A 24,025-nucleotide genomic window follows, 5' to 3' on the forward strand; every position below is an offset into this window, starting at 1 on the left:
CTCATCAAACGGACAAGTGCACTGCATGATTTCTTTTTTGTGGGACGTAAATTTTTATGTGTCGTTTTGATAACATTTTTCTGTATTACAATATGAACAGCATCACACGGCCGTCCGCACTACTTCAGATTGGAAACCGCACTGCATCCGACGGGCAAAGCAGACTGCATGATTTTTTGGGTCCTTTTTTCTAACTTTTTTATGGATGAAAATAGACCACAAATACAAGGGCAAGTGAACATTAAAGGAAAATTGAACTGCATTCATTTTTTACAGTTTTGACACAGGGACGAATACAAAAGAACTGCACCATACCCTACAAACAAGCCCATACCTTTTTTGGTATAACCAAGTGAACCGCAAGTCATCGGGCAAAATTACAAACTGATTTAATGGTTGGGGGTAAACTTGAACAAAAATATGAAAATATCACTGGACCGTACGCGCAAGCGCACTGCAACCACATGAGATGAATTGTACATCCCAAATCTGCAAAAAAAATCCTTCTCTATAGATAAATATACAAACACATTAGCTGAACTACACGGGGCAGCCAACTACTAAAATGCACACACAATGGCACCAGATGCAAAACAAGACATGTTGTCGAACCGCTGCCGAACTGCACCATGCGAAATGCCGCATCGTGTGCCTGCAGAAACTGAGCTGCACAGGACGAGCTGACGAACCGCTGTCGAAACTGCACGCCGACGGATTACAAGAACCTTCTGTGCACACCCGAGTAAAATGCATGACGCGCGCAACCATACCGGAGTGACACATGGCCGAAACCAAACTACACGCCCGTCGTCCTCTCAGGTGCCTGCGTACTGCACCGACGACCCAACCGAGCTGCAATGAAGAAGCAACCTGCACTGCTCAACATCAGGTGGGAACAACAATTAACGAACACTGAAGAATGTGAAAGTCATAGGAAGAGGACCACCAGAGTCCAGTAGTGGCGTCACAGGCCATGGTGGGCTATGGATTGCTCTTGGCCGGTTGCAGTTTGTCCTGGCGTCCCTGAGGCAGCCCGTGCGGGGCGCATGTGTTGGAGGAATGCAGGTCCAATGAAGCACGTGGGACATGGGGATCTCACCGCGGGGCACGTTTGGACGATGCTGGCGGGAGGAAACAACAACAAACTTGGGGCGGTCATTGGAGAAGGGAGAGTGGAGAGGACCGGCAGTCCGGCGACCGGTGGTGAAAGCGGCGGCATCAGGGAGGACCTATAGCTTACTGATGCGCGCAGGCAGCATGCCCCTACCCCTAGTCACGGCCAGATCTGAGGCCAACAGGGGAGGGTGCCCATGTCCAGATCTCGCCGGGAGGGGAACCGCGCCATCTCCATGGCAGATGCAGATCCGGGAAACAGTGGGGGGGGAGGTTAGGGAAGGGAAGGCACGGAACTTGTGCTCGCCGGCGTTAGGAGGCAGTACCGAGAGGGGTGGGGCGGGGGGCGGCCCGCGGGGGGGAGGGGCGACGCGCCACGGGGAGAAGGAGGTATGGGCGCTCCGAGAGGAAAAAGGACAGGGCGGGACGGCCGGCAAGGAGGTGCGGTTGGAGATGAGAGGCGGCGGGCCGGCACGAGCCCTGGCTGGTGACGGGGTGGGAAGGCAGGTGGTGCGGCAGCCGGGTGAGGAGGCAGGTGGTGCGGCGGCGAGCTGGGTGGGGGAAGTTGCGGAGATTGGATGGAGCATGAGAGAAAGGAGTGGGTGGGTTCGAGAGGATAGGGTCGGGATGAGTGGGTTTTTTTTTACTATGCAGTTTGGATATATATATATATATATATATATATATATATATATATATATATATATATCGACCCACCCCGTAGCTACAAACTAACTACACAACTCAATTGATTTCTTCATCCATGGCAAATATGTCAATTGTATGTGCTGGCATGTCTGTATATTATCTGAATTTGCAATATGGATAATCAATATACAAATGCCTTCTGGATATTGGTGTTGATCGCCACGTCGAAAACATGGACATCCTCTACTCTATCGCTCTATCGGGCACAGGTTTAAACTCAATGAACTGTATACGATACTACTACTTTCCATGAAAATTTAAGAACTTGGCTAACGGCATTTGAGTAACAAATATATAGTGGTTACACTATTCGACAAAAGGAGGATCTTCGTAACACGGTTTTGACAACCATATGATCCATATCTACATACTTAACATAGTAACAACTATCACATTTTAAGAGGCTGAGGGCCAACAACCATATGGTCCATATCTACATACTTAACCGAGTAACAGCTAACACATTTTAAGAGGCTGAGGGCCAACAACCATAACTATCCGTTGAAAGCAGCTTGATCACGGCGACTCGGCATCTTGTCAATGAAAAGGAAGCACCCTCATGTGCCTTGGTAGAGCATGAGTAGAACAGTGTCTCCAATTTTTCAATATGGATGCATTGCCACGACAAGCGAGAACTTGTTAATTTGAATGGTTCCATTTCTGCAGGAAATGCAGTACCTTACAATCACTTTGGCGTTATTAGCAGGCACAAGTGTAATCCGGCCACGCCAGAAAATCGATCCAGGAACAGCTGCAGGGGCAATTTCTGTTGAAATGTAGAATAAAAACAAATTGTAACATATCGTTGAAGATATATATAGTTTATGAGCATCAACATAAAAATAAGACTTTGTACCAGCGTTTTGTGCACACATTTGGTCTTGTTCAATATGTGCACCATAGGTATAATTAATCCCATCCAAAATATAGCGTTCGTACGATGTGCTATCTCTCTCAGATTATCAACAAATTTTATGAGATGCTTCAAGTCTTCCTAGTAAAATTTTATACGCTGAGTAACATACATATCATTAACTATGCATCCAACATATCCTGCTTAAAAGGTGGAAAGGTATTATTTATTCAGAACATGGGAGAAGAATCTATAGTGCGCATAAATTGGTAAATAGAATTTGTTACTGCCTAGGAACGGAGTCAGAAAATGAAATCACAATTGGTTGTTTAAATAGTGATCAATTAGTCGGAACAAATACCCTGATTTTGTTAAGTAATATTCCAGCATGGAGAAAGTTGAAAGAACACATATAGAGATAAGATTATCAAGAGTAAACCGATGAGTAGAGACAAGATTTTTTGATGTTTCTGGCACATGTAGGATTTTATTTAGATGAAATTTTTTCACGGGGGTTTTGACAATTGAACGACCAACATGAGTAATTTTCATAACAGAGTCGCTTGCGGTGTGCACTTGGTCATCGTCGTGGTACTTGTCTCTGATCGTCAACTTGTCTAGCTCATTTGTGATGTGATTTTTGGTGCCAGCATCCGCGTACCAATTGGTGTTGATGTCGTAGGAGTCAGTGAGAGCATTGGCTCCCTTCTCATACTCATCTTCATAGTAGTGATGCCAACATTAACGGGCACCCCCTGCACGGTGTTTGAAGCAGATTTGACATTCACGCACATCATGAGATGGTTGTTGACACTGCTGCTGTTGTGGACGTCCTCGATAGCTGTCACCACCGTTACCAGTAGAGGGAGAGACGTGTCTTCCTTAGCCGCGCCCCTGGTTTTGTGCTAGTCGCAGTGTCTGTACACCGCATTGGCAGAAGAGTTGAAGCCGCCTTCAGCCCCATCGCCCAGCATCTCCATCCGCTAGTCGAAGGTAGCGATCGGGGCAAAGAGTTCATCGATGGTGATGGAGGACTTGACAGCGCCGATTGATGCCATGACAGGGCCGTAGTTGCGGTCAAGTATGGCGAGCACATAGTCCACCATCTCGCGATCAGAGACCGGATGGCCTACTGCCGTGAGCTCATCTCCAAGGCTCTTCATCTTGGCAATGTAGGAGGTGTTGCGCATGGTGCCTTTCTTCATGGTTGCGATGGAAATTCTCAAATTTATGATTCAAGATTGGGACTATGAGGCAAAGAGTGTGGTGATAGCAGTCCATAGATCGAAGGTGTTTTCCTTACCGATCACTTGCGCAAGGACCTCCTTTGAGACAGAGTTTACCAAATAGCTAAGGAATTGTTGGTGCTTCGACAGCCACGGCGAATACAACGGGCTTCGAACCACAGTCATGGTTGCCCGACTGCTGCTGCTGCTGCTCCACTATTGTAGGGAGCGCGGCGTCGGTTCCATCTAGGAGGCCAGTGACCTACGAGGATCCTGGGCCTTTCACGGGAGGAATTTCCCCCTCGATAGTTTCGTGGTCGGCGGAGATCCAAGGTTGAGGACAATGGCTACCGAGGTGGAAGACATGGCGATTGGTGGATATGCTTTTCTAGTAGCTAGATCGATGGGAAGAGGATGGCTTTGTATACCATGTCAGATGGAAGCGTTTACTCTCCATGGAGAGCCATGTGATGTTTATTTATCTGAGGCAAAACAACCTTATCGTGGCTTACAAGATAGATTTGGTGGTTATAGGAGATAGCTACAGGAGAGAGAGAGAGAGGGGGGGGGAGGAGGAGGGAGAAAGAGAGGGGAAGAGGAGAGGGAGGAGATAAGCATGTAGTTTAACAGTTTTGTAACAAACCCAAGGTCAAGTGGAATAGAAGTTGTTCCTTCTAAAGAAACATAACATCCCAATGTTAAGTGGAATACAAGTCGTTCCTTCTAAAAAAACAACGTGTCAAGCACTGGTGAAGATGAAGATGTTAAGGATGATCTGCACAATCCTTACACAGTCCTCTATCTGAATCAAGCATGAAGATTAATATACGGCCAGTGATCCGATTAAGTTATGCCCCCCCCCCCCCAGACACACCCAAAGTTTTAGCGCTCGTTCTTTGCCATGAAACTCATGGCGACACTTGTTAGAAAGGATAGCAAAACATTATGTTGACGATGGTCATTCTAGTAACAACTGCAGCATGGAACAACAAAAGGATAATAACCAGATGCCATAATTCATACTCCCTCAATGCTAGATAGACCCGTTTGAGCGTCAACTAATTCCGGACGGAGGAAGTACTTGATAAATAACTTCTACAGGAGTGAGGGTAACAACAAAGGAGCACTGAGCTGTGCCAAGTAAACACAACTCCAACAACTACCACGATAATACACACCACAAACAATAAAAATATTTGTTTATTCCCACCACAACTCCAACAGCTAGCTCGATAAAAATGTGATAAATAAATTCTAATCATCGTACACCATAGATGTATCTCAGCCTAGCTTCCTCAGCTGCCACCTGTAATAAACAGAAAGATAATAAGACGACATCCAAGTGACGACTGGTTTTACTAAGATCAAAGTTTTAGTATGTACATTTTCCTTAGAGCCTGTCCACGTGTTAGGACGGCTTCTGCGCCCACCAAATGGCAAATGTACGTTCAAGTGACCACCAGAATATGCATCGGCCTTGCTGGGGTGCTTCATATCAATAATTCCATGATTTATGCAACCATAGCAGTGGCCTTCATTAAAAAAGATCAAAACAGACAACTGTCATACCTCCATCATATCATTGGGTGAGGGTAAAACTTCTCAAGATGCAAGTTAAGACAACAATGAATTTTGCTTTCTGAATTCAAACAAGAGTGGAAAAGGACAGGATGCACAATTTTGCCTGTTGTTGAACAGACTGAATAGCCAGTTTTTCTGGCTTCTGTCGATACTTACCATTTTCATTGGATTCAATCTTGCAGAAACAGTTGGCCACCAATGCATTGTCTTTCCCCTTTGTCACTTCAGCAAAGAAAAGATTCTCAATTCCATCTTTAGTCTTTGTAGTGAAATTGAAATGCTTGTACCACTTATAGTCTTCATAAATTGGTTGATAGTGCAAGAAATCCTTGAATTCATATGCAAGATCCTAAAAGAATGGGGTGGATCAGCAATCATTACATTTAAGGAAACAGGACATAACGATAAGAGAGAGAGAGAGAGAGAGAGAGAGAGATACCCCAACAAGATTGTGATCCTCATTATACTTGTCCAGTAAAGCTTGAAGCATTAAACTCATTTGCTCACGGGTATACTCCACTACGTGCTCGTCTGAACATTTCCTTGTTCTGCCATCAGGCCAGTAAAGAGCCTTCTTTATAATGATTTCATCCCCAGCTTGCTCGTTCCACCTACAAGTGTATCATTAGGTTCTGGAAAAAGTATTTACTTGTTATAGTTAAAAGATACACATCTTCATTTTCAGATCCTAATCACTAGTGTTTTGTAACAAAGGAAGCACCGCTGGATGGGTGTCCCAAGCTAAAAGCTAACTAATTGTACAAGATACAATTCAGATGATAGTATACCTACAATAAAAAAAGCAGCAGCCCGAACATGTACTTTGTTAATTTTGAGCTGTGCTTGCGAAATATGCTCTAGTTCAAACTGTTGAGTTAATTTAAGGAATTCCACAACAGGAACTTGAAGAGAAGACCAAATGTAGGGTAGCATTTCTGTGATCAACTTGACAGCTCTTATACGGTCTTATCACAGGGGAAATAATAAAAATAATCAAGTGCAGATGCAAGTATGCAAACAGGAAGAAACTGAGAAGGAGAAGACATGGAAGAAATTGAGAAACCATACAGTGTTTTATGCCGCTTGTCATGAAGATAGCGCTCAATAGCCTTTTCAACTTCCTGTAAGCTCTTGAATGGTCCACCGAGATGAGGGTATGTGTGGAAAGATCCTGAACGATCGATCCTGATGTAAATACTAAAATACCAATCAGGAGGTCTGTTGACATAAATGGTTGGCTTTGGTGGCGGGGTCTCAGCTACAGCCTGTGGGGAGGCTGAGGAAGTGGCAGTGTCCTTGGATGTTGTAGCGCCGAGCAATTTGGTCAAGTACGAGACAGACGGTTGAGGCTGCGTCAGTGCGGATGAAGGCCCGGCCACATGATCCTGGCACCTGAATTAAGTAAATCGATGAGTAGAAGTTTCTTCTTCTGTTTTATAAAGAAGACTAAGAAAAACAGAGCCGCAGAGTGCGGAACATTGCAAGAGCAGCATTGTATTCTTATGGTGACTAGAAGTAATAGCGATTCAGATATGCATAGGAGCTGAGTGAACAATTCATATCATCATCATCATCATCACCGTGCAATGGACAAGGTTTGACAGAAGAATGATGTTAGTTTTTTGCTGATTTCTGTACAAGTTGATAATTTTAATTTGTTGTTGCAACCATCAGACAAAGTAAATTAGATCCACCTCCCTAGCTAGGCAAACGATAAACTAGATTTCTATCCACGCCCTGTCTGCTGATTAGATATATAAACATAAAACGAAAGATAGCGCGCATACGGGTTGGGGGCGCGGGAGGGGACATAAAGTTGGGCGGGGACGGCGCTGCCGCGCGAGGAGCCAGACGGCTGGGCGGAGGTGGTGTCGGAGCAGGAGCAGGGGCCGCCGCCGCCACGCCCATCGCGAGACAGGCAGGTTCGGCAGTAGGGCCGGGAGGAGTCCGCCGCAGCACGGGCCTGAGCCGCTGCTGCCGCCGCCAACGCGACTGAGCGATCCTCCTCATGTGTCCTGGGATTCGGCACGTCGCCGCCGCGTTTGCTTTTGCGTCGTCCTCCCATCAACGACGAGCTAAGAGAGAATCCTCAAACCTTCAAATCCTTAAAAGCAGTTTCAAATGTTGAGAAGTGCCAGTTTTAACACTTTTAAGGGTTGAAAAATAAAGATAAAAATTAGAATTCTTAAACCCAACCTTCAGAGTTTAAGGGTTCTAGTCTTTGCCTTAACCTCAACCTTTAAATCTATTCTTTCACATATCACACATTCCATCACATTTTATCATATGGCATATCATAAATTCCATCATATTTGACATAAAACAATAATCATTCTATTTATTATTACACCACCAAATAAAACAATAATCATTCAAATTATTACAACAATGTTTGAGCAAATTACAATAATTGTTCGAATCAAATAGGACATAGAAAAGTAAAACAAAGATACATCATGGGCCAATGCGCCGCCCATCCAACTGCCAGTGGTGCTCTACTAGATCATCTCAGAGCCGACCATGAGTGGTTGCATCCTTAATCTCACGATGTGCTTGAAGAAAAGCGTGTATGTGAGAAGGGTTTCTTTCCTGTTGCACACGAGTACTAACAATGTCATAGAAACAAGGGAGGTTTAACCCGCATTGCCGCCGATATCTTTTGATATGCACTAAACCTCATGATACCAGCGGCGGATCTACGACGTTTAAAGTAATCGGAGGCAGCCTCACAATCGGTGACAATCTTCACAAACAAACTACGACGCATTCAGTACCTTCCGTGAAAGAGACGAGGAGGGTATGTAAGTACCTCCGCGAAGTAGTCTAGCATCAAATGCTTGTTGTGACGCCCCGAGACCGTTGTGACAGGTGTCTTTCAGTTATTCGCCGTCGTTGCCATGTCATTTGCTTGGGTGTTGCTTTTCATCATTGCATCATGTCATCATGTCATAAATCTTTTGCATCTCAACTAAATAAATTGTGTGGATCTTTGATCCATTTAAATCGAGAGAAGAGTGACTTCTCTTTATAACATATCCTCTCAATATTAGGGAGCTATAATAAATATTCCATTCTTTTGAAATTAAACATAACACACTTGCAAATATTCCCCATGACTTTTCTGCTTCAAGTTTGCTCCTCAAACTTTGAAATAATTTTTTTCATCTTTTCCTGAGCTCCACCAAAGATCTTAACATTTTTAGGCACTTCAAAAACCTGTCCTAGTTCAAACCTTTTGTTTTAAATTCAAAAAAATTGAATTTATTCTTTCAATCTTGGTCATTCCTAATTTCTTGGATCAACATGTTTTTGTGTGAGTCCAAGAAATTTAACCTCGTGCCCAAATTCTTTCTCTAACCTTCCCTTCTATCTTTTCCTTTCTCTTATTTTTCTCTGTTAAAAAAAAGAGTAGGGGAGAGGGAGAAGAGAGTCCAGCCCAGCTGGGCCTCTAACGGGCCCAACCTTCCCCTCAGCCAACTAGGCCTCCTACCTGCAACCAGGCCGGCCCATTTGCGTCAAGCCCAGCCCAGCGCCTATCTAACCCTAGCACGCCCGAACACTCCATCTCCTCAATCGCTCTCTCCCTCGTCTCCCTCCAGGCCGCCGCATCTCCCCTCGACCCGATCCCCCCCTCTCTCTCGATCTCCTCCCTCACGTCGCCAGCGAACGCCCTCGCTCAGCCCAGCCTCCTCACTAGCTCCCCATCCCTTCCTCCTGGCCAGCCGTGCCCCTCCATGGCGCTGCCTTGCTGCTCCCTCCGGCGAGCGCCGCGCCGTCTCCCTGCCTTGCCTGCTCTATCGGCGTCACCAACAGCAGCGGTCCGGCGCCCAAGCTCCTCCACCGCCCCGCCCGTTCCCGGCCGGATCCCGCCGGCAGGGCCTCGCGTCCCCGCTTCAGACGACCGTTGCTGCGTCATGACCTCAGCTCCACCTGCGAAGCCCGATGCCCCTTGGCGCGTCAGCTTCGACCCCGATCAGATGCGCCCGAGGAGCTCCCCGAGCGAGCTCGCCGGCGGCCCCTGCGTTCCACGTGACCTCCGCTGCCTGCCGGCCCCTTCTCCGCCTCGCCGTCGTTTTGCTGCAGGAGTCGAGATGTCGCCTCCTTCAGTTCGTCAGCCGACATCGCGGCCTCGACCTCCATGGATGGCCTCCTGTACTTCGAATGGGAGGAGAACCGCTGCGTTGACCGGATCGGTGCCGCTCCAGGCCACCCACTGTACAACTGCTTTGAGAGAACCCGGATACGTCAAGACCCGGGCCGACAAGTATCACGACGTCCGTCGATACGCAAGTCCCTTGAAGGTCCACCGATGCCTAGTACGATTACAGGACCGGAACGAAGTACCACGATGACCGTTGACATGTACCACTACACCGCACCAAAACGACAAGACCGTCCCGGATATTGTCAAGTACCACTTCGGTTTCGGAACGCGACGAGTACCACGACTACCCTCGAGGACATTGGTTCCATCAAGTTCGACTACAACGTGTGTACAACTACCGCCGCCGTGATTTTCGACAAGACGTCGCGTGCCTCTACTTCCACTACCGAACGTCCCGAGAACGTCTACTTCCCCTACACCGCATCGAACTTGAACCCCTCCGATAATGCACGCTTCAAAGGTATAACGTCGAGACGACCGCCGTGGATGAATGTTGCGTGATGTATGAGTTGCACCCTATGTTTGCACCGTGTCCGAGTTGTCACTTGCTCGGTCCTCCTCTTCTGCCACTAACTCGTGGGACACCCGGAATCCGGGAGCGCCCCACCATCTTTTGCACGCATCCCCACACTTCTCCTTTGCACCGGTATCTCCGTGATCTACCGGAACCGATATGTTGCCGTGGCATCATTTTCGGATTCGTCGTCGTGGCATCCTTTCTTTCCACCATGGTGACAAATGCTTCATAATGCTCTTGTCAACTTTTAATAAATATTGCATAAAACTTGCACAGGTCATTTGCATCATGATAATAATATTTAAATGTTTAAAATTGTTGTTGCACCAACTTGTTAAATGCATATGAGGTTTTACGGGAATTGTTGCTTGTTGTTCCGGCCTCATTTAAACTTGCCTAAATAGATAATTTCTTTATGCTTCTCCTCTTGCCATGCTTAACAACATTTAATATTGTTGAGTACCTAAACAAGAGAGAACTAAATAATTGATGTTGTGTTCCGTCAATATGCAACCCATTGCATATCGAGCTCCACTTAATTTGTAGTTTTGTTTGTTGCACTTTGCCATGCCATGCCTCTTTAAATCAGACATACATCATACTTGTTTACGCATCGTGCCATGCTTATGTGGTGGTTGTTTACTATGTGTTTGCTTCTTTCCGGTGTTGCTTCTTCGGGTTAGTTCCGATAACGTCACGTTTGTGAGGTTCCGTTCGACTACTTCTGTTTGTCTTCTTCATGGACTCGTTCTTCTTCCTTGCGGGATCTCAGGCAAGATGACCATACCCTCGAAATCACTTCTATCTTTGCTTGCTAGTTGCTCGCTCTTTTGCTATGCCTATGCTGCGATTCCTACCACTTGCTTATTATGCCTCCCATATTGTTAAGCCAAACCTCTAACCCACCTTTTCCTAGCAAACCGTTGTTTGGCTATGTTACTGCTTTGCTCAGCCCCTCTTATAGCGTTGATAGTTGCAGGTGAAGATTGGAGTTTGTTCCTTGTTGGAACATGGATATTTTGTTGGGATATCACAATATCTCGTATTTAATTAATGCATCTATATACTTGGTAAAGGGTGGAAGGCTCGGCCTTATGCCTGGTGTTTTATTCCACTCTTGCCGCCCTAGTTTCCGTCATATCGGTGTTATGTTCCCGGATTTTGCGTTCTTTACACGGTTGGGTTATAATGGGAACCCCTTGACAGTTCGCCTTGAATAAAACTCCTCCAGCAAGGCCCAACCTTGGTTTTACCATTCGCCACCTAGCCTCTTTTTCCCTTGGGTTAGGCCAGCCCAAGGGTCATCTTTATTTTAACCCCCCCCGGGCCAGTGCTTGTCTAAGTGTTGGTCCGAAACTAGAGCCACTTGCGGCGCCACCTCGGGGAAACTTGAGGGCTGGTTTTAGCTGTACGTAGTGTTCATCCGGTGTTGCCCTGAGAACGAGATATGTGCAGCTCCTATCAGGATGTCAGCGCATCGGGTGGTCTTGCTGGACTTGTTTTACCATTGTCGAGGATGTCTTGTAACCGGGATGCCGAGTCTGATCGGATTGTCTTGGGAGAAGGAATATCCTTGGTTGACCGTGAGAGCTTGTGATGGGCTAAGTTGGGACACCCCTGCAGGGATTTGAACTTTCGAAAGTCGTGCCCACGGTTATGGGCAGATGGGAATTTGTTAATGTCCGGTTGTAGAGAACCTAAACTTAAATTAATTAAAATGCATCAACCGCGTGTGTACCCATGATGGTCTTTTTCCGGTGGTGTCCGGGAAGTGAACACGATGTTGGAGTTATGTTTGACGTAGGTTGTTCTAGGATCACTTCTTGATCATAGTTCATCGATCGTGCATTTGCCTTCTCTTCTCGCTCTCATTTGCGTATGTTAGCCACCAAATATGCTAGTCGCTTGCTGCAGCTCCACCTCATACCTTTTATCCTACCTATAAGCTTAAATAGTCTTGATCGCGAGGGTGTGAGATTGCTGAGTCCCCGTGACTCATAGATACTTCCAAAACCAGTTTGCAGGTGCCGATGATATCGTGCAGGTGACGCAACCGAGCTCAAGGACTAGCTTGATGAAGATCTTGTCGATTGTGTTGTTTCGTTTCTAGTTGATCAGTAGTGGAGCCCAGTTGGGATGATCGAGGATCTGTGTAGCTTTTGGGGTAGTCTTCTTTTATTTTGAGTTCCGTAGTCGGACCTTGTGTGTATCTGGATGATGTAATGCTTTATTCATGTATTGTGTGAAGTGGCGATTGTAAGCCAACTATGTATCTCTTTCCCTTATGTATTACATGGGTTGTGTGAAGATTACCTCACTTGCGACATTGCTTACAATGCGGTTATGCCTCTAAGTCGTGCTTCGACACGTGGGAGATATAGCCGCATCGTGGGCGTTACACTCGTGTCCGAGAGCGCGGTTCCGGTAGATGGTGATTCGCCCCATCTTCGACCCTCTCCTCTGATCCATAAGCTTCGTGCGGTCTTCAAACGCTTGCACGTCGATGAGGAGGCTCATCATCTCGATGTCGTCGTCTTGCAACAACTCGTCAATGTCCGAATCGTCGGATGACGACCAATCCGACGAATCGGACAACGAGTCCATGTCGTCGTTGTTCACCTCCATCTGCATACCGAGTGGCAACAATGTGAGTGCCAATGAAGCAAAAATTAAAAACTGAAAAAAAATCTCACCTTTGGGAGTCGGAGTTGGCGTCGGGGGCCGGCGTCGAGCCGGGCGGGGACGCGTCGGGGGCCGGCGTCGAGCGGGGCGGGGACGCGGGCGGGCGGCCGGGCGGGGCGGGGGGGGGCGGGCGGGCGGGCGGCCGGGGGCGGGGCATGGAGGGGCGGCGGGGCGGCGGGTAGGCGGCGGGCGGGGCGCGGAGGGGTGGCGGGCTAGCGACGGCGGCGGCGGGATCGGGAAAGGGCGCGACGCGGGGATGAAATTTCCCTCCCGCGCGAGGGTGGAAGAGGAGTGCGGGTTGGGGGGAGTTTTTCCTCCCAACCCTCACTTGTACAGGTTGTGAAAATGTTTAAGGGTTGAACCTCTAAATTTTTTTATGGATTTAAGGGTTTTAGTCTACGGCTTTTTTTAATGAAAACTGTAAAAAAGCAATTATTTTTAGAGGTTTGAGGGCTCTACTAGACTTGCTCTAAGGGTTTCCTTTTCCTGACGGAGAAGGGAGGGGAAGGGAGGAGGGGAAGAGGGGAAAAGAAGGGTCTTTGGTGTTTGGTGTTCGATGAAGCCAGAGTAGTTTTCTTTTTCCTCTTTTTTTTTAAAAAACAACTTGAAACTTTATTAATTAAAAATAATTGTTACATCGTCTATCAAGAGAGTTACAGTATCTTCCATGGGCTCCTCTATCCAATCCTTAGTCATGGAACTTTTTGCTAATCTAACAAGCTCATGAGCTACTTTATTCGCTTCCCTGTTACAATGTTCAAAACTGGTTTGAGGAAAATCACAGGCCATAAAAAGTAATCCTCAAAAGTTGCAGCAGCCGGTCCCGCAGACTGTCCTCCGTTCTTCATTGTGTCGATGACCTCTATATTATCAGAACTGATAATTAGACGATTGCAGCCCGTCTTTTGTGCCAACAGTAAACCAAATCTGAGTGCTACCGCCTCTGCTGTCAGGGCATCCGCACAGTACTGAATCCTCCAGTTACCACCTACTATGAGCCCGTTCATCCGCACAGTACTTAATCCTCCAGTTACCACCTACTATGAGCCCGTTTATCCCTTCTTTCTACTAAGATCCCGTTCGACACTCGACCAGCTCTGCAAAATAGAAAGATATGCGAAGTACCGATTCATCCGCTCCGTAATTTTCAACTGCGGTTACGGCAGCTCCGTGAGCGGAGTCGAGGAGCAGAGGGCCTCCGAACAGGCCTTAAGATAAGATGGAAGCGCGGGGGTACGTAATTAGCGCTAACCTTCTTTTCGTGTCAAGATGTTTTTCTTTTTGAGATTAATACTCCGAAATTTCGGGTCAACGTGTTTTTTCTTTTGGAAATTTCAAGTCATTGGCACCAAATTAGTACTTCCAAATCCGAATGAAAACCAAGCAATTATTGTATTGCTTGAGTCTCGTGGGCATGTATATAGGGGTACACGATCAATTTGAAGTACAGTACAAGGTAGAGTGTTATACTATGTTTTCTAACTAATTATGATGATACTCAATAGATTCGAATAAATTGATGCAATCTGTATACAATGTATATAGATTCTATCTCTCTCAGCATGTATACAGCATGTACATTGTATATAGATTGCCTCAATTAATTCGGAGTACTAAAATCATCTTAATCTTCTTTACTACTACTCCCTCCTTTCATAAATATACAAATAAGAATATGTCGGCGGAAGAAAAAAAAACCATTACTCCGTAGCAACACCTATATAGGAACAAGAGTATTAAAGAATTTTAAGGGGGGATATAGATGGCACTTACGTATGTAGATTATTCCCAACTGCCATTGCTGCTAGACCCGGATTATCCATCAGGGCTCATTTGGTTTGAAGGAAATCTAAACCTAGGAATTTGGAGTAGTATAGAAATTTGATAGGATGGTACTTGTCATCCTAAGAAATTGACTTGCCTCGTTCCTACACGTAAAATGAGTTTTGAGTGGATGTGTAGTTTTTTTTAAATCATAGGAAATGAATAGTATTTCTATGAAATTCCTTTACGTATTTTCTACAAACCGAATGCATATATAGAAATTTTTTCTCTAAAATCCTTGTTCCCATATTTTTCCTATAAAAATCCTCCAAATCAAACAAGGCCTCAACCTTCTTCTCGATTGGGTCTGATCTTCTCGATCTACACTAGTCGACGAGATGCAGACTATACTATGTGGCCCTGGATTTGTCTCACAAATTATCTTCATGATCCCCCCTATAATCTATTTATACCGTCAAGGCAAAGCATCCATTGTCTCGGAGTCGTATTTCTAGCTGTACCGGACACCGACCCAAACATCTTCTCCCTTTCTTAAAAAGTTTCCGAGTCAAAACAAATTGTGCTGGAAACTACCCAATAGCTGCAATTTCCGAGATGCATTCATTATCTCGTCGTGCCTTGCCGTTTTGGAGATACATTCATTAATAAACCTTGTGTGAAAATTCAAAATAAATAAATAAACCTTGCGTGACTGTTGCACACGTTTCAATCATCTGCTCATTCATGCCAGCTAGAGCATCTCCACCCCCCCCCCCCAACAGGCTCCTTCAAGCCTCTTTTTTATCGCCGGCTCAAAAAAATCGGTCCAATCTTACCTCAGGAGCCTAAGTTTCACCGGTTAGGATCGAAATTAACATCGACGGACACAGGGCCGAACCCGGCGCGTTGGGGCGCTCGGGGGCGCCGGGGAACGAATTTGGCGCAAAAATTGGTGGACCCGCCGAGCCAGCGACTGGACAACGCCGGGAACCTTCGTCGTCCTCATCGCCTTGGTTCTCGCGGGAATCAATGCGAAGGCTACCGCCAATCAGCCCTCCGTTGATTTATGGGCGGCGCAGTGAAGGCGCGCCGCCGCGCGTCCTGCCCCCTCCCACCACGCGCCCGCATTGTTGCCGCCCGCTCGCCGCTATAAAAACCACCCTCCCTCGCCACTGCCCGCACACTTGCCTTGCCACAGCTTCTCTCTCTTTCTCTCTCTCTCGCTCTCTCTCTCTCTCTGTCTCTCTCTCTGTCTCTCTCTCTCTCTCTCCGCCAACGCCCCTCGCTCCTTTGCCGCCGAGGCCCTCTCTCTCCCCCCATCTCAAGCCACGACCGATGGCCGAGCGTTTCCCCGGCGACGGAGCGGCAGCCAACGGCTTCGGTCGCCGCCATCTCCATGAGTGGGAGGCGTGTCTCCTCCACGAGGCGGACTACCCTGCACCGCCCGACATGCGCGTGCCGGGCTCGTGGAGGCTCAGCGTCGGAGGAGTCCCCATGCCCCCGCTGCCCACCGACGCTGAACGCCGCATCAAGATCGCGTGGATCCGGTCGGTGCTGCCGGAGGAAGCGTTGTTGGCGAACGTAGTAATTCAAAAAAATTCCTACGATCACGCAAGATCTATCTAGGAGAAGCATAGCAACGAGACGGGAGAGTGTGTTCACGTACCCTCGTAGACCGAAAGTGGAAGAGTTATGTAACGCGGTTGATGTAGTCGAACGTCTTCATGATCCAACCGATCCAAGTACCGAACGTATGGCACCTCCGTGTTTAGCACACTTCAGCACGATGACGTCCCTCAAGATCTTGATCCAGTAGAGGGTCGAGGGAGAGTTTCGTCAGCATGACGGCGTGGTGACGGTGTTGATGATGTGATCCGCGCAGTGCTTCGCCTAAGCACTACGACAATATGACCGAGGTGGTAAACTGTGGAGGGGGCACCACACACGGCTAAGAAACAATTGATGTGCTTTGGGGTGCCCCTGTCCACGTATATAAAGGAGGGAGGGAGGAGGAGGCCGGCCCAAGGGGGGCAGGCCATGGGGGGGAGTCCTACTAGGACTCCGTTCTTAGTAGGATTCTGCACCCTTTCCTTCCAACGGAGAGGGGGAAAGGGGAAGGGAGAGGGAGGGAGAAGGAAAGAGGGGGGCCGCGCCCCCTCCCCTTGTCCAATTCGGATTGGGGCAACGGGGACGCGCGCCTCCTCCCGTGGCATGCCTCCTCTCCTCCACTATTGAAGGAAATATGCCCTAGAGGCAATAATAAAATTATTATTTATTTCCTTATATCATGATAAATGTTTATTATTCATGCTAGAATTGTATTAACCGGAAACATGATACATGTGTGAATACATAGACAAACAAAGTGTCACTAGTATGCCTCTACTTGACTAGCTCGTTGATCAAAGATGGTTATGTTTCCTAGCCATAGACATGAGTTGTCATTTGATTAATGGGATCACATCATTAGGAGAATGATGTGATTGACTTGACCCATTCCGTTAGCTTAGCACTTGATCGTTTAGTATGTTGCTATTGCTTTCTTCATGACTTATACATGTTCGTATGACTATGAGATTATGCAACTCCCGTTTACCGGAGGAACACTTTGTGTGCTACCAAACGTCACAACGTAACTGGGTGATTATAAAGGTGCTCTATAGGTGTCTTCGAAGGTACTTGTTGAGTTGGTGTATTTCGAGATTAGGATTTGTCACTCCGATTGTCGGAGAGGTATCTCTGGGCCCACTCGGTAATGCACATCACTATAAGCCTTGCAAGCATTGTAACTAATGAGTTAGTTGCGGGATGATGTATTACGGAACGAGTAAAGAGACTTGCCAGTAACGAGATTGAACTAGGTATTGAGATGCCGACGATCGAATCTCGGGCAAGTAACATACTAATGACAAAGGGAACAACGTATGTTGTTATGCGGTTTGACCGATAAAGATCTTCGTAGAATATGTGGGAGCCAATATGAGCATCCAGGTTCCGCTATTGGTTATTGACCAGAGACATGTCTCGGTCATGTCTACATAGTTCTCGAACCCATAGGGTCTGCACGCTTAAAGTTCGGTGACGATTGGTATTATGAGTTTTTGTGTTTTGATGTACCGAAGGTAGTTCGGAGTCCCGAATATGATCACGGACATGACGAGGAGTCTCGAAATGGTCGAGACGTAAAGATCGATATATTGGACGACTATGTTCGGACACCGGAAAGGTTCCGGAAGGTTTCGGACATATACCGGAGTACCGGGGGGTTACCGGAACCCCCCGGGGGCTTAATGGGCCTACATGGGCCTTAGTGGAAATAGAGGGCAGCAAGGGGAGTGTGGGGCGCGCCCCCCAAGGCCCAAACCGAATTGGTTTAGGGCAAGGGGGTCGGCCCCCTCTTTCCTTCTCCTCCTCTCCCTTTCCTTCCCTCTCTCCTACTCCTACTAGGAAAAGGAGGAGTCCTACTCCTAGTGGGAGTAGGACTCCCCCTCTTGGCGGGCCTCTCCCTGGCCGGCCACCTCCTCCCCTTGCTCCTTTATATACGAGGGCAGGGGTCACCCCAAAGACACAACAATTGATCATTGATCTCTTAGCCGTGTGCGGTTGTCAGGACCCCGATTCTAAGTCACACCGATCTAGCCTGTAACACCTCATATCACTTTGCGGCCTCACGCAAGGTATCCCCACGGGTGTCGCCTTACCATGGCCCGGGACCGTTTGCGCCTTTTGGCTCACGTATATGATAGTGTCACTAGCATCCATATGACAGAGAACCTGGGCCGACATGACTAGTCGTGAACCCAAAGTGGCACTAACTTACGGGGACAGGCATACATGACCCAGTCTCGAACGTGCCGGTCATCAACATGTGAATCCGGGCTGTAGCAACTGGGCTAACAGGACTCCGGTAACCCGGGCTGTAGCAGGCTAGCAGGACTCCGGAATCACTGCGTGACATTTCCCCGAAGGGACAAACACAGGAACAAAGTGGATCACATGCCGGCCAGTCTAAGTGTTCCGGAGCGGTAGTAACTGGGCTAGCAGGACTCCGGCGAACCGGGCTGTAGCGGACTACTATGGCTCATGGAAGCACAAGACTACATTTCCCCATAAGAGAGGCTACCAAGGATAAACAACTAGGTTGTCGGATCCCACACATACCAAGCATTTCAATCATACACACAATATGCTTGATATGTGTAAATACAACATGGCATCACAACAAAACTCTACGACTCAAAGTATTTATTCATTAGGCTCCGAGGACCGAGATATTACAAACATTGGTCTCATGATCCATCATTCAGAGCATACAAGTCAAAGCACACGCGGAAGCTTAACATGTCTGAGTACAGACATCTATAAATGAAAAAGGCTGAGAAGCCTGACTATCTACAAGACCCTCCCAAGGGTACAAGATCGTAGCTGAGGTAACAAGCTAAACGTCGAAGTCCACGCGGAACTACTAGCGAGACTGAAGTCTCTCTACAAAACATAAAATAAACAAACTTGAGTACAAATGTACCCAGCAAGACTTACATAAGAACTATCTACATATGCATCGGTATCAACAAAGGGGCGGTGGAGTTTAATTGCAGCAAGCCAGCTTTGAATCGGTGGCTATCCTGAACTACGACTGCAATTAACTCTTTTGAGGTGGCACACACGAGTCCACATATTCACCATACCAATACACCACTATGGATCCGCTCCCGTCTCCCTACGAGAACGCCATCCATAGCACTCACGCTTATCTTACGCATTTTAGAGTATCCACTTTCACTTGTCTATGAACTATGCAAGGGGTACAAGTTTCCATATCCGAGGAATCCGGCTATTCGAATAGATAATGATAACCCTGCAGGGGTGTACTTCTTCACACACGCTCTCGCCACTTACCACCATGTACACGTCGTGTATCTCGGCAACCTTCAAGCGGAAGCCCGGTGAGGGAGTCGGCCATGACCTGACTAATCACACAAGTCTCTCGTCCAGGTTTATCGCCTATTCGGGTTCCATCCGCAAGGAGATCCGGCTGGGGTGTCGCTCACGGCCCCAAACGATGTGTGCAGGGTTCCCAAGCCCACCATCCGGGTGCCACTTGGTACACCGTGCCACTGTGCCTAGTCTGTCCCAAGCCCACCTGTACCGGGTGCCACTTGGTAGACTACTAACACTACCTACAAACACAATAAACTAGTTGCAACTCCTGGATAGAGATCGAGTTGATTAATAAGTCGAGAGGGGCCGAGTTACCGGAACCCAATGTGTGCTAGTAACTATTCCTGGATCACAAACACAGAACTCAGTTCCCGAGGACGGCTGCAATGAGACAACCCACCATGTACTCCTACATGGCCTCTCACCACTACCTTTACCAAATCGTGTTCACACACTTAGCTCTGAACAGTAGGACATGTTCACCACATTCCAATTCATCCCCGATGAATCGGACCTGACTCAACTCTAAGCAGTAGCAAGCATGACAAACAAGCATGAATGAGTAGGCACATCATTGCTCAAACAACTCCTACTCATGCTAGTGGGTTTCATCTATTTACTGTGGCAATGACAGGTCATGCAGAGGAAAGGGGTTCAACTACCGCATCATGTAACAGTTGAATCGTTGTTGTCCTAATGCAGTAAAAGAGAGCAGGAGCGAGAGAGTGGGATTGTATCGGAATGAACAAGGGGGTTTTGCTTGCCTGGCACTTTTGAAGATAGTACAGCTCTTCGTCGGTGTCATCGAACTCATCGCCGGATCAACATCTACTGAGGGGGAACAAATACCGGCAACAGAGAGGAAACACAATCAATGCAATGCACAATATGATGCATGATCATGACATGGCAATATGCTGTTGATTGAGCTAATGCAACTAGCAACAGGTTAAATGAAGTTGGTTGAACCCAAGATTCAAATTCAAACTCCATATGTGGATAATCAAATGCTAGACATATGATTTGCCCTATTCAGCAACTATAAGTTGTTCTAACATGCATGAAAATGATACAAATGGATAGATTGGATTTTTCTGATCATTTTTCATATATAAATTATTTCATTTGGAGTTACGGTTGAATTTCTATGATTTTTAGAAGTTTATACTATTTTTTGGAATTTCTGAATTATTTTAAATACAGAAAATTATTAACTGCGTCAGCATTGCGTCACTGAGACGTCCGCAAGTCAACTGTGGTTGACCAGGTCAAACCTGACGTGTGGGGTCCACATGTCGGTGTAAAAGAGGACTAATTGAGATTACCTAGTTCCTAACCAAAAAATTAGCAGGCGGCGGGGGGGGGGGGGGGGGGGGGGGGCGTTGTCAGTGATCTAGGAGGTTAATTAGTTAGTGCTAATCTGGTGGTTAGCCTAATTAAACTAGCGCCACGTCTGCCCGCCGAAGTTGGCCGGCGGCAACCAAAACCGCGGCGGAAGCTCGCCGGAGACGCTGCTCCAACAGCGGTTCGACGCGCTAAGCACACCAGTCTGTGGCCCTTCCTCCCGCACATCCAACGGAGGTAGCAGGGTGGCGCAGGGTCGCCGGAGTTGGCGACGGTGTTGAGCCGAGCGGCTGCCGAAGCCACGGGCACGAGGCAGGCGTCGCTGCGGTGCACGGGAAGGCCAACCGAGGCTTCTACAGCTTCCTAGGGACCTGGAGAGCACGCGGGTGCTACGGAGACGAGCGGAAGAGCTCGGGAGCGCGAGGCTCTTCGGCCATGGCGATGGCCCGAGCTCGATGCTCGCGAGGCAACGGCTAGAGGGCGCGGGGAACAACGGGAAATGGGGGAAACGCATCAGAAGCTCACGGCGGTTCGGTGGAGAAGGACGGCGGGGTCGGGGAGGAGCTGGAGCAAGCGAATCGACGGCGGGGTCGTCGGTGCCGAAGCTTGAAGACGACGAAGATGCCAGCGATGAGGGGCTCCCGAGGTTGTGGTCGTTGGCTTGTCGGCGTGTGGTGATGAGGCGGAGCCGATGGGCACGCTAGCTTTGTGAGGGAGGCTCTGTGGGCGAGGCGGTAGTGGACGGCGGCGACGAGCTCCGCTCGGGTGGCTGCAACGCGAGCACTGGGGAGAGAGGGAGGAACCAAAGAGGGGGAGATGCAGGCGGTGCCGTGGCGCTCTTGGCGCCCTCCAGCAGCAGCGGCGGCAAGCAGGAGGTGGCCGCACGCGTGCTGGCGTGCGGAGGCCACACGCCCTGCCTACTAGCATGAGGTAGGGATGACTGGCATCTCTAGTGGGCTGGGCTGCTACAGTAACGGGCTGGCGAGGTATTCTCTCTCTCTCTCTCTCTTTCTAATTTTGTTTCTGTTTTTCTATTTTTTGCAGTTTGTTTGCGATTTAGTTTTGACACCAAATCAAGTTTAAACTTCATGAAAATAATTGTGCTAGCTAAGTGGACTTATCCAAAGCCACACAACAATTTTCAGAATTATTGAACATATATTTAATATATAATAAATATATATCCAATTCAAATAGTTGTTGAATTAATTTCAAATGCCCAAAATAAATATTTCTGAGACTCCAAAAATATTGGTTTGAATTTTACCTCTTGCCAATATTTTACAGAATAACATGAACATTTCCTTGGACTCATTTGAAAAGATTTTTAATGTTGATTATTTCTGAAGTGATTTCTGAGGGTTTCAACTAACCTCAATTCAACTTTCGGAATTTAGACATGATGCATGGATGCTCTCTTGTGCAACTATTGCAAACAATTTTAGGGCTGTGACAACTCACCCCCACTAAACAAGAATCTCGTCCTGAGATTCAAGACGTGAGGTAAGAAGACAGAGGGGACACAAAGCCGACATGATCTTCATGATCCAATTGTCCTTCTCAGAGATGTTGATTCATTGCTCCAATTGATCTTGACGTCTTTGCTATCGAGATCTTCATCCAACATGATGATGACGGAAAGAGACTCTCTACCGAAATCGATCTTCTCGAAGATCGAACAACTCATGATCAAATTATGGGGTGAGATGTAGGAACATCTCTCAAGATGAGACACAAAACACATATCGAGAGTGGAGGAAAGAAACATATGACGAGGTTTCGATTTGGCAGGCTACAATTCCACACTTGACTAAGATGGAGCATGAATTTCAAAGTAGCAAGGAGATAATTGCCATGATTTCGTAACATGATACCTTAAGGAAGGTGACTCGTAGAATTATCCCCTTAAGTGGCAAAAGGAATTACTTTTGATACAAAGATCATTGAAACTCTTTATACCAGCCTAAGGCAATCACAATCGATCATTTGAAGGAGTCGGAAAAGGATGGCATACTCACACTAGAATGGATGATCTGGACTACCTTGTTGAAGACAACGCAATGAGTGATTTTTGCTTATCACCGGAAATGGATGGGACCCACGGTAGGGCCACTTTTGAAGATGATCCTGGACAACAATTACTGAGAAGGCAGATCATAGTAAAATGGCACAATGGCGAGTGCAAGCTGGGGACAAAATGCAAATGTTGGGAATGTTCCAACCATCATATCTGCCTGAGATTCAGATCTGGTTGGTAACAGATACTTCAGACTCAACATGTCTGAAAAGAAAAGTTGCAACACAAATCGACGAGATAACGTTGCGAGATTCTCGGGAAATGAACTATGATAGCAAGCTCCAAAACATGAGCTAGTTCTGCTAAACACATGTGAACACGCTGTCCCAGACAAGCATAACCACATAGTAGTCTTATGATAAAACACTACCGATTTCAGGTGGGGAGCCATCATCGAGGATATCGAAGTCCTTATATAAGCCCCGGGTCTTAAGAAGGAGCTTATTTTCCTTGAACAAATCAATCAGTGGCTTGGGGTGCTAGGGAATACGTATGGAGTGGAGGTAATTAATCTACCAAACCATAGAATACTTCGCACGTATGCATGACTGAATTGGGACGATTCTAGGGGAAACAAAACAAACCTTTCTCAAATTCATGGCGGCAACTTGCATCAGATGCACATGAATTAGAGGAAGTCACATCTTTCATCCGGACATATGCTTCATGAATGGAACATGAGGGCAATGCTTATAAAGTTTCGAACACTAACTGGATGTTCAACCCGAATCATGGAGAAGTTAAAAATGTTGTTGATGGGTTCAACAACAATTCATCTAGGTTTCCATGTAAGTGGAATTCCATAATTATGTGAACAAGTGATAGCATTGGTCAGACCCAAAAGATATAATGGTGTATGCTCGAGGGATCAACCAAGAGTAAGACAACATTAAGAATATCGTTGGTTCTGATTTGATTTAACGATAACCCATACTCAAATCAAAGATTGGATAAGATGATAGGTCCATTAAATGATCACGAAGGTCAATCGATGAAAATACCATCTTTCTTCAACACACATACAAGATATCCCCTAAAAATGAACTAAGTTGGA

General features: G+C 47.0%; 1 protein-coding gene and 1 long non-coding RNA gene across 2 annotated transcripts; both read right to left on the reverse strand.

Moving 5' to 3' along the window:
* Positions 1-237: 237 nt before the first annotated feature.
* Positions 238-1,751, reverse strand: LOC125524203. The gene is made up of 2 exons (XR_007290625.1): positions 947-1,751; positions 238-870 (listed from the first exon to the last, which is right to left on the reverse strand). It is a non-coding gene; the product is annotated as an uncharacterized LOC125524203 (long non-coding RNA).
* A 3,144-nt stretch (positions 1,752-4,895) lies between these two features.
* Positions 4,896-7,580, reverse strand: LOC125521219. Its single transcript, XM_048686283.1, has 6 exons — positions 7,269-7,580; positions 6,550-6,873; positions 5,921-6,092; positions 5,638-5,830; positions 5,284-5,432; positions 4,896-5,206 (listed from the first exon to the last, which is right to left on the reverse strand). The coding sequence occupies exons 1-6, from the start codon at positions 7,544-7,546 to the stop codon at positions 5,159-5,161; spliced, it is 1,164 nt and encodes a 387-aa protein (XP_048542240.1). The 5' UTR covers positions 7,547-7,580; the 3' UTR covers positions 4,896-5,158.
* Positions 7,581-24,025: the final 16,445 nt, after the last annotated feature.

This window comes from Triticum urartu, chromosome 7 (genome assembly GCF_003073215.2).
Source record: "Triticum urartu cultivar G1812 chromosome 7, Tu2.1, whole genome shotgun sequence".
In the NCBI taxonomy this organism is placed as follows: domain Eukaryota; kingdom Viridiplantae; phylum Streptophyta; class Magnoliopsida; order Poales; family Poaceae; genus Triticum; species Triticum urartu.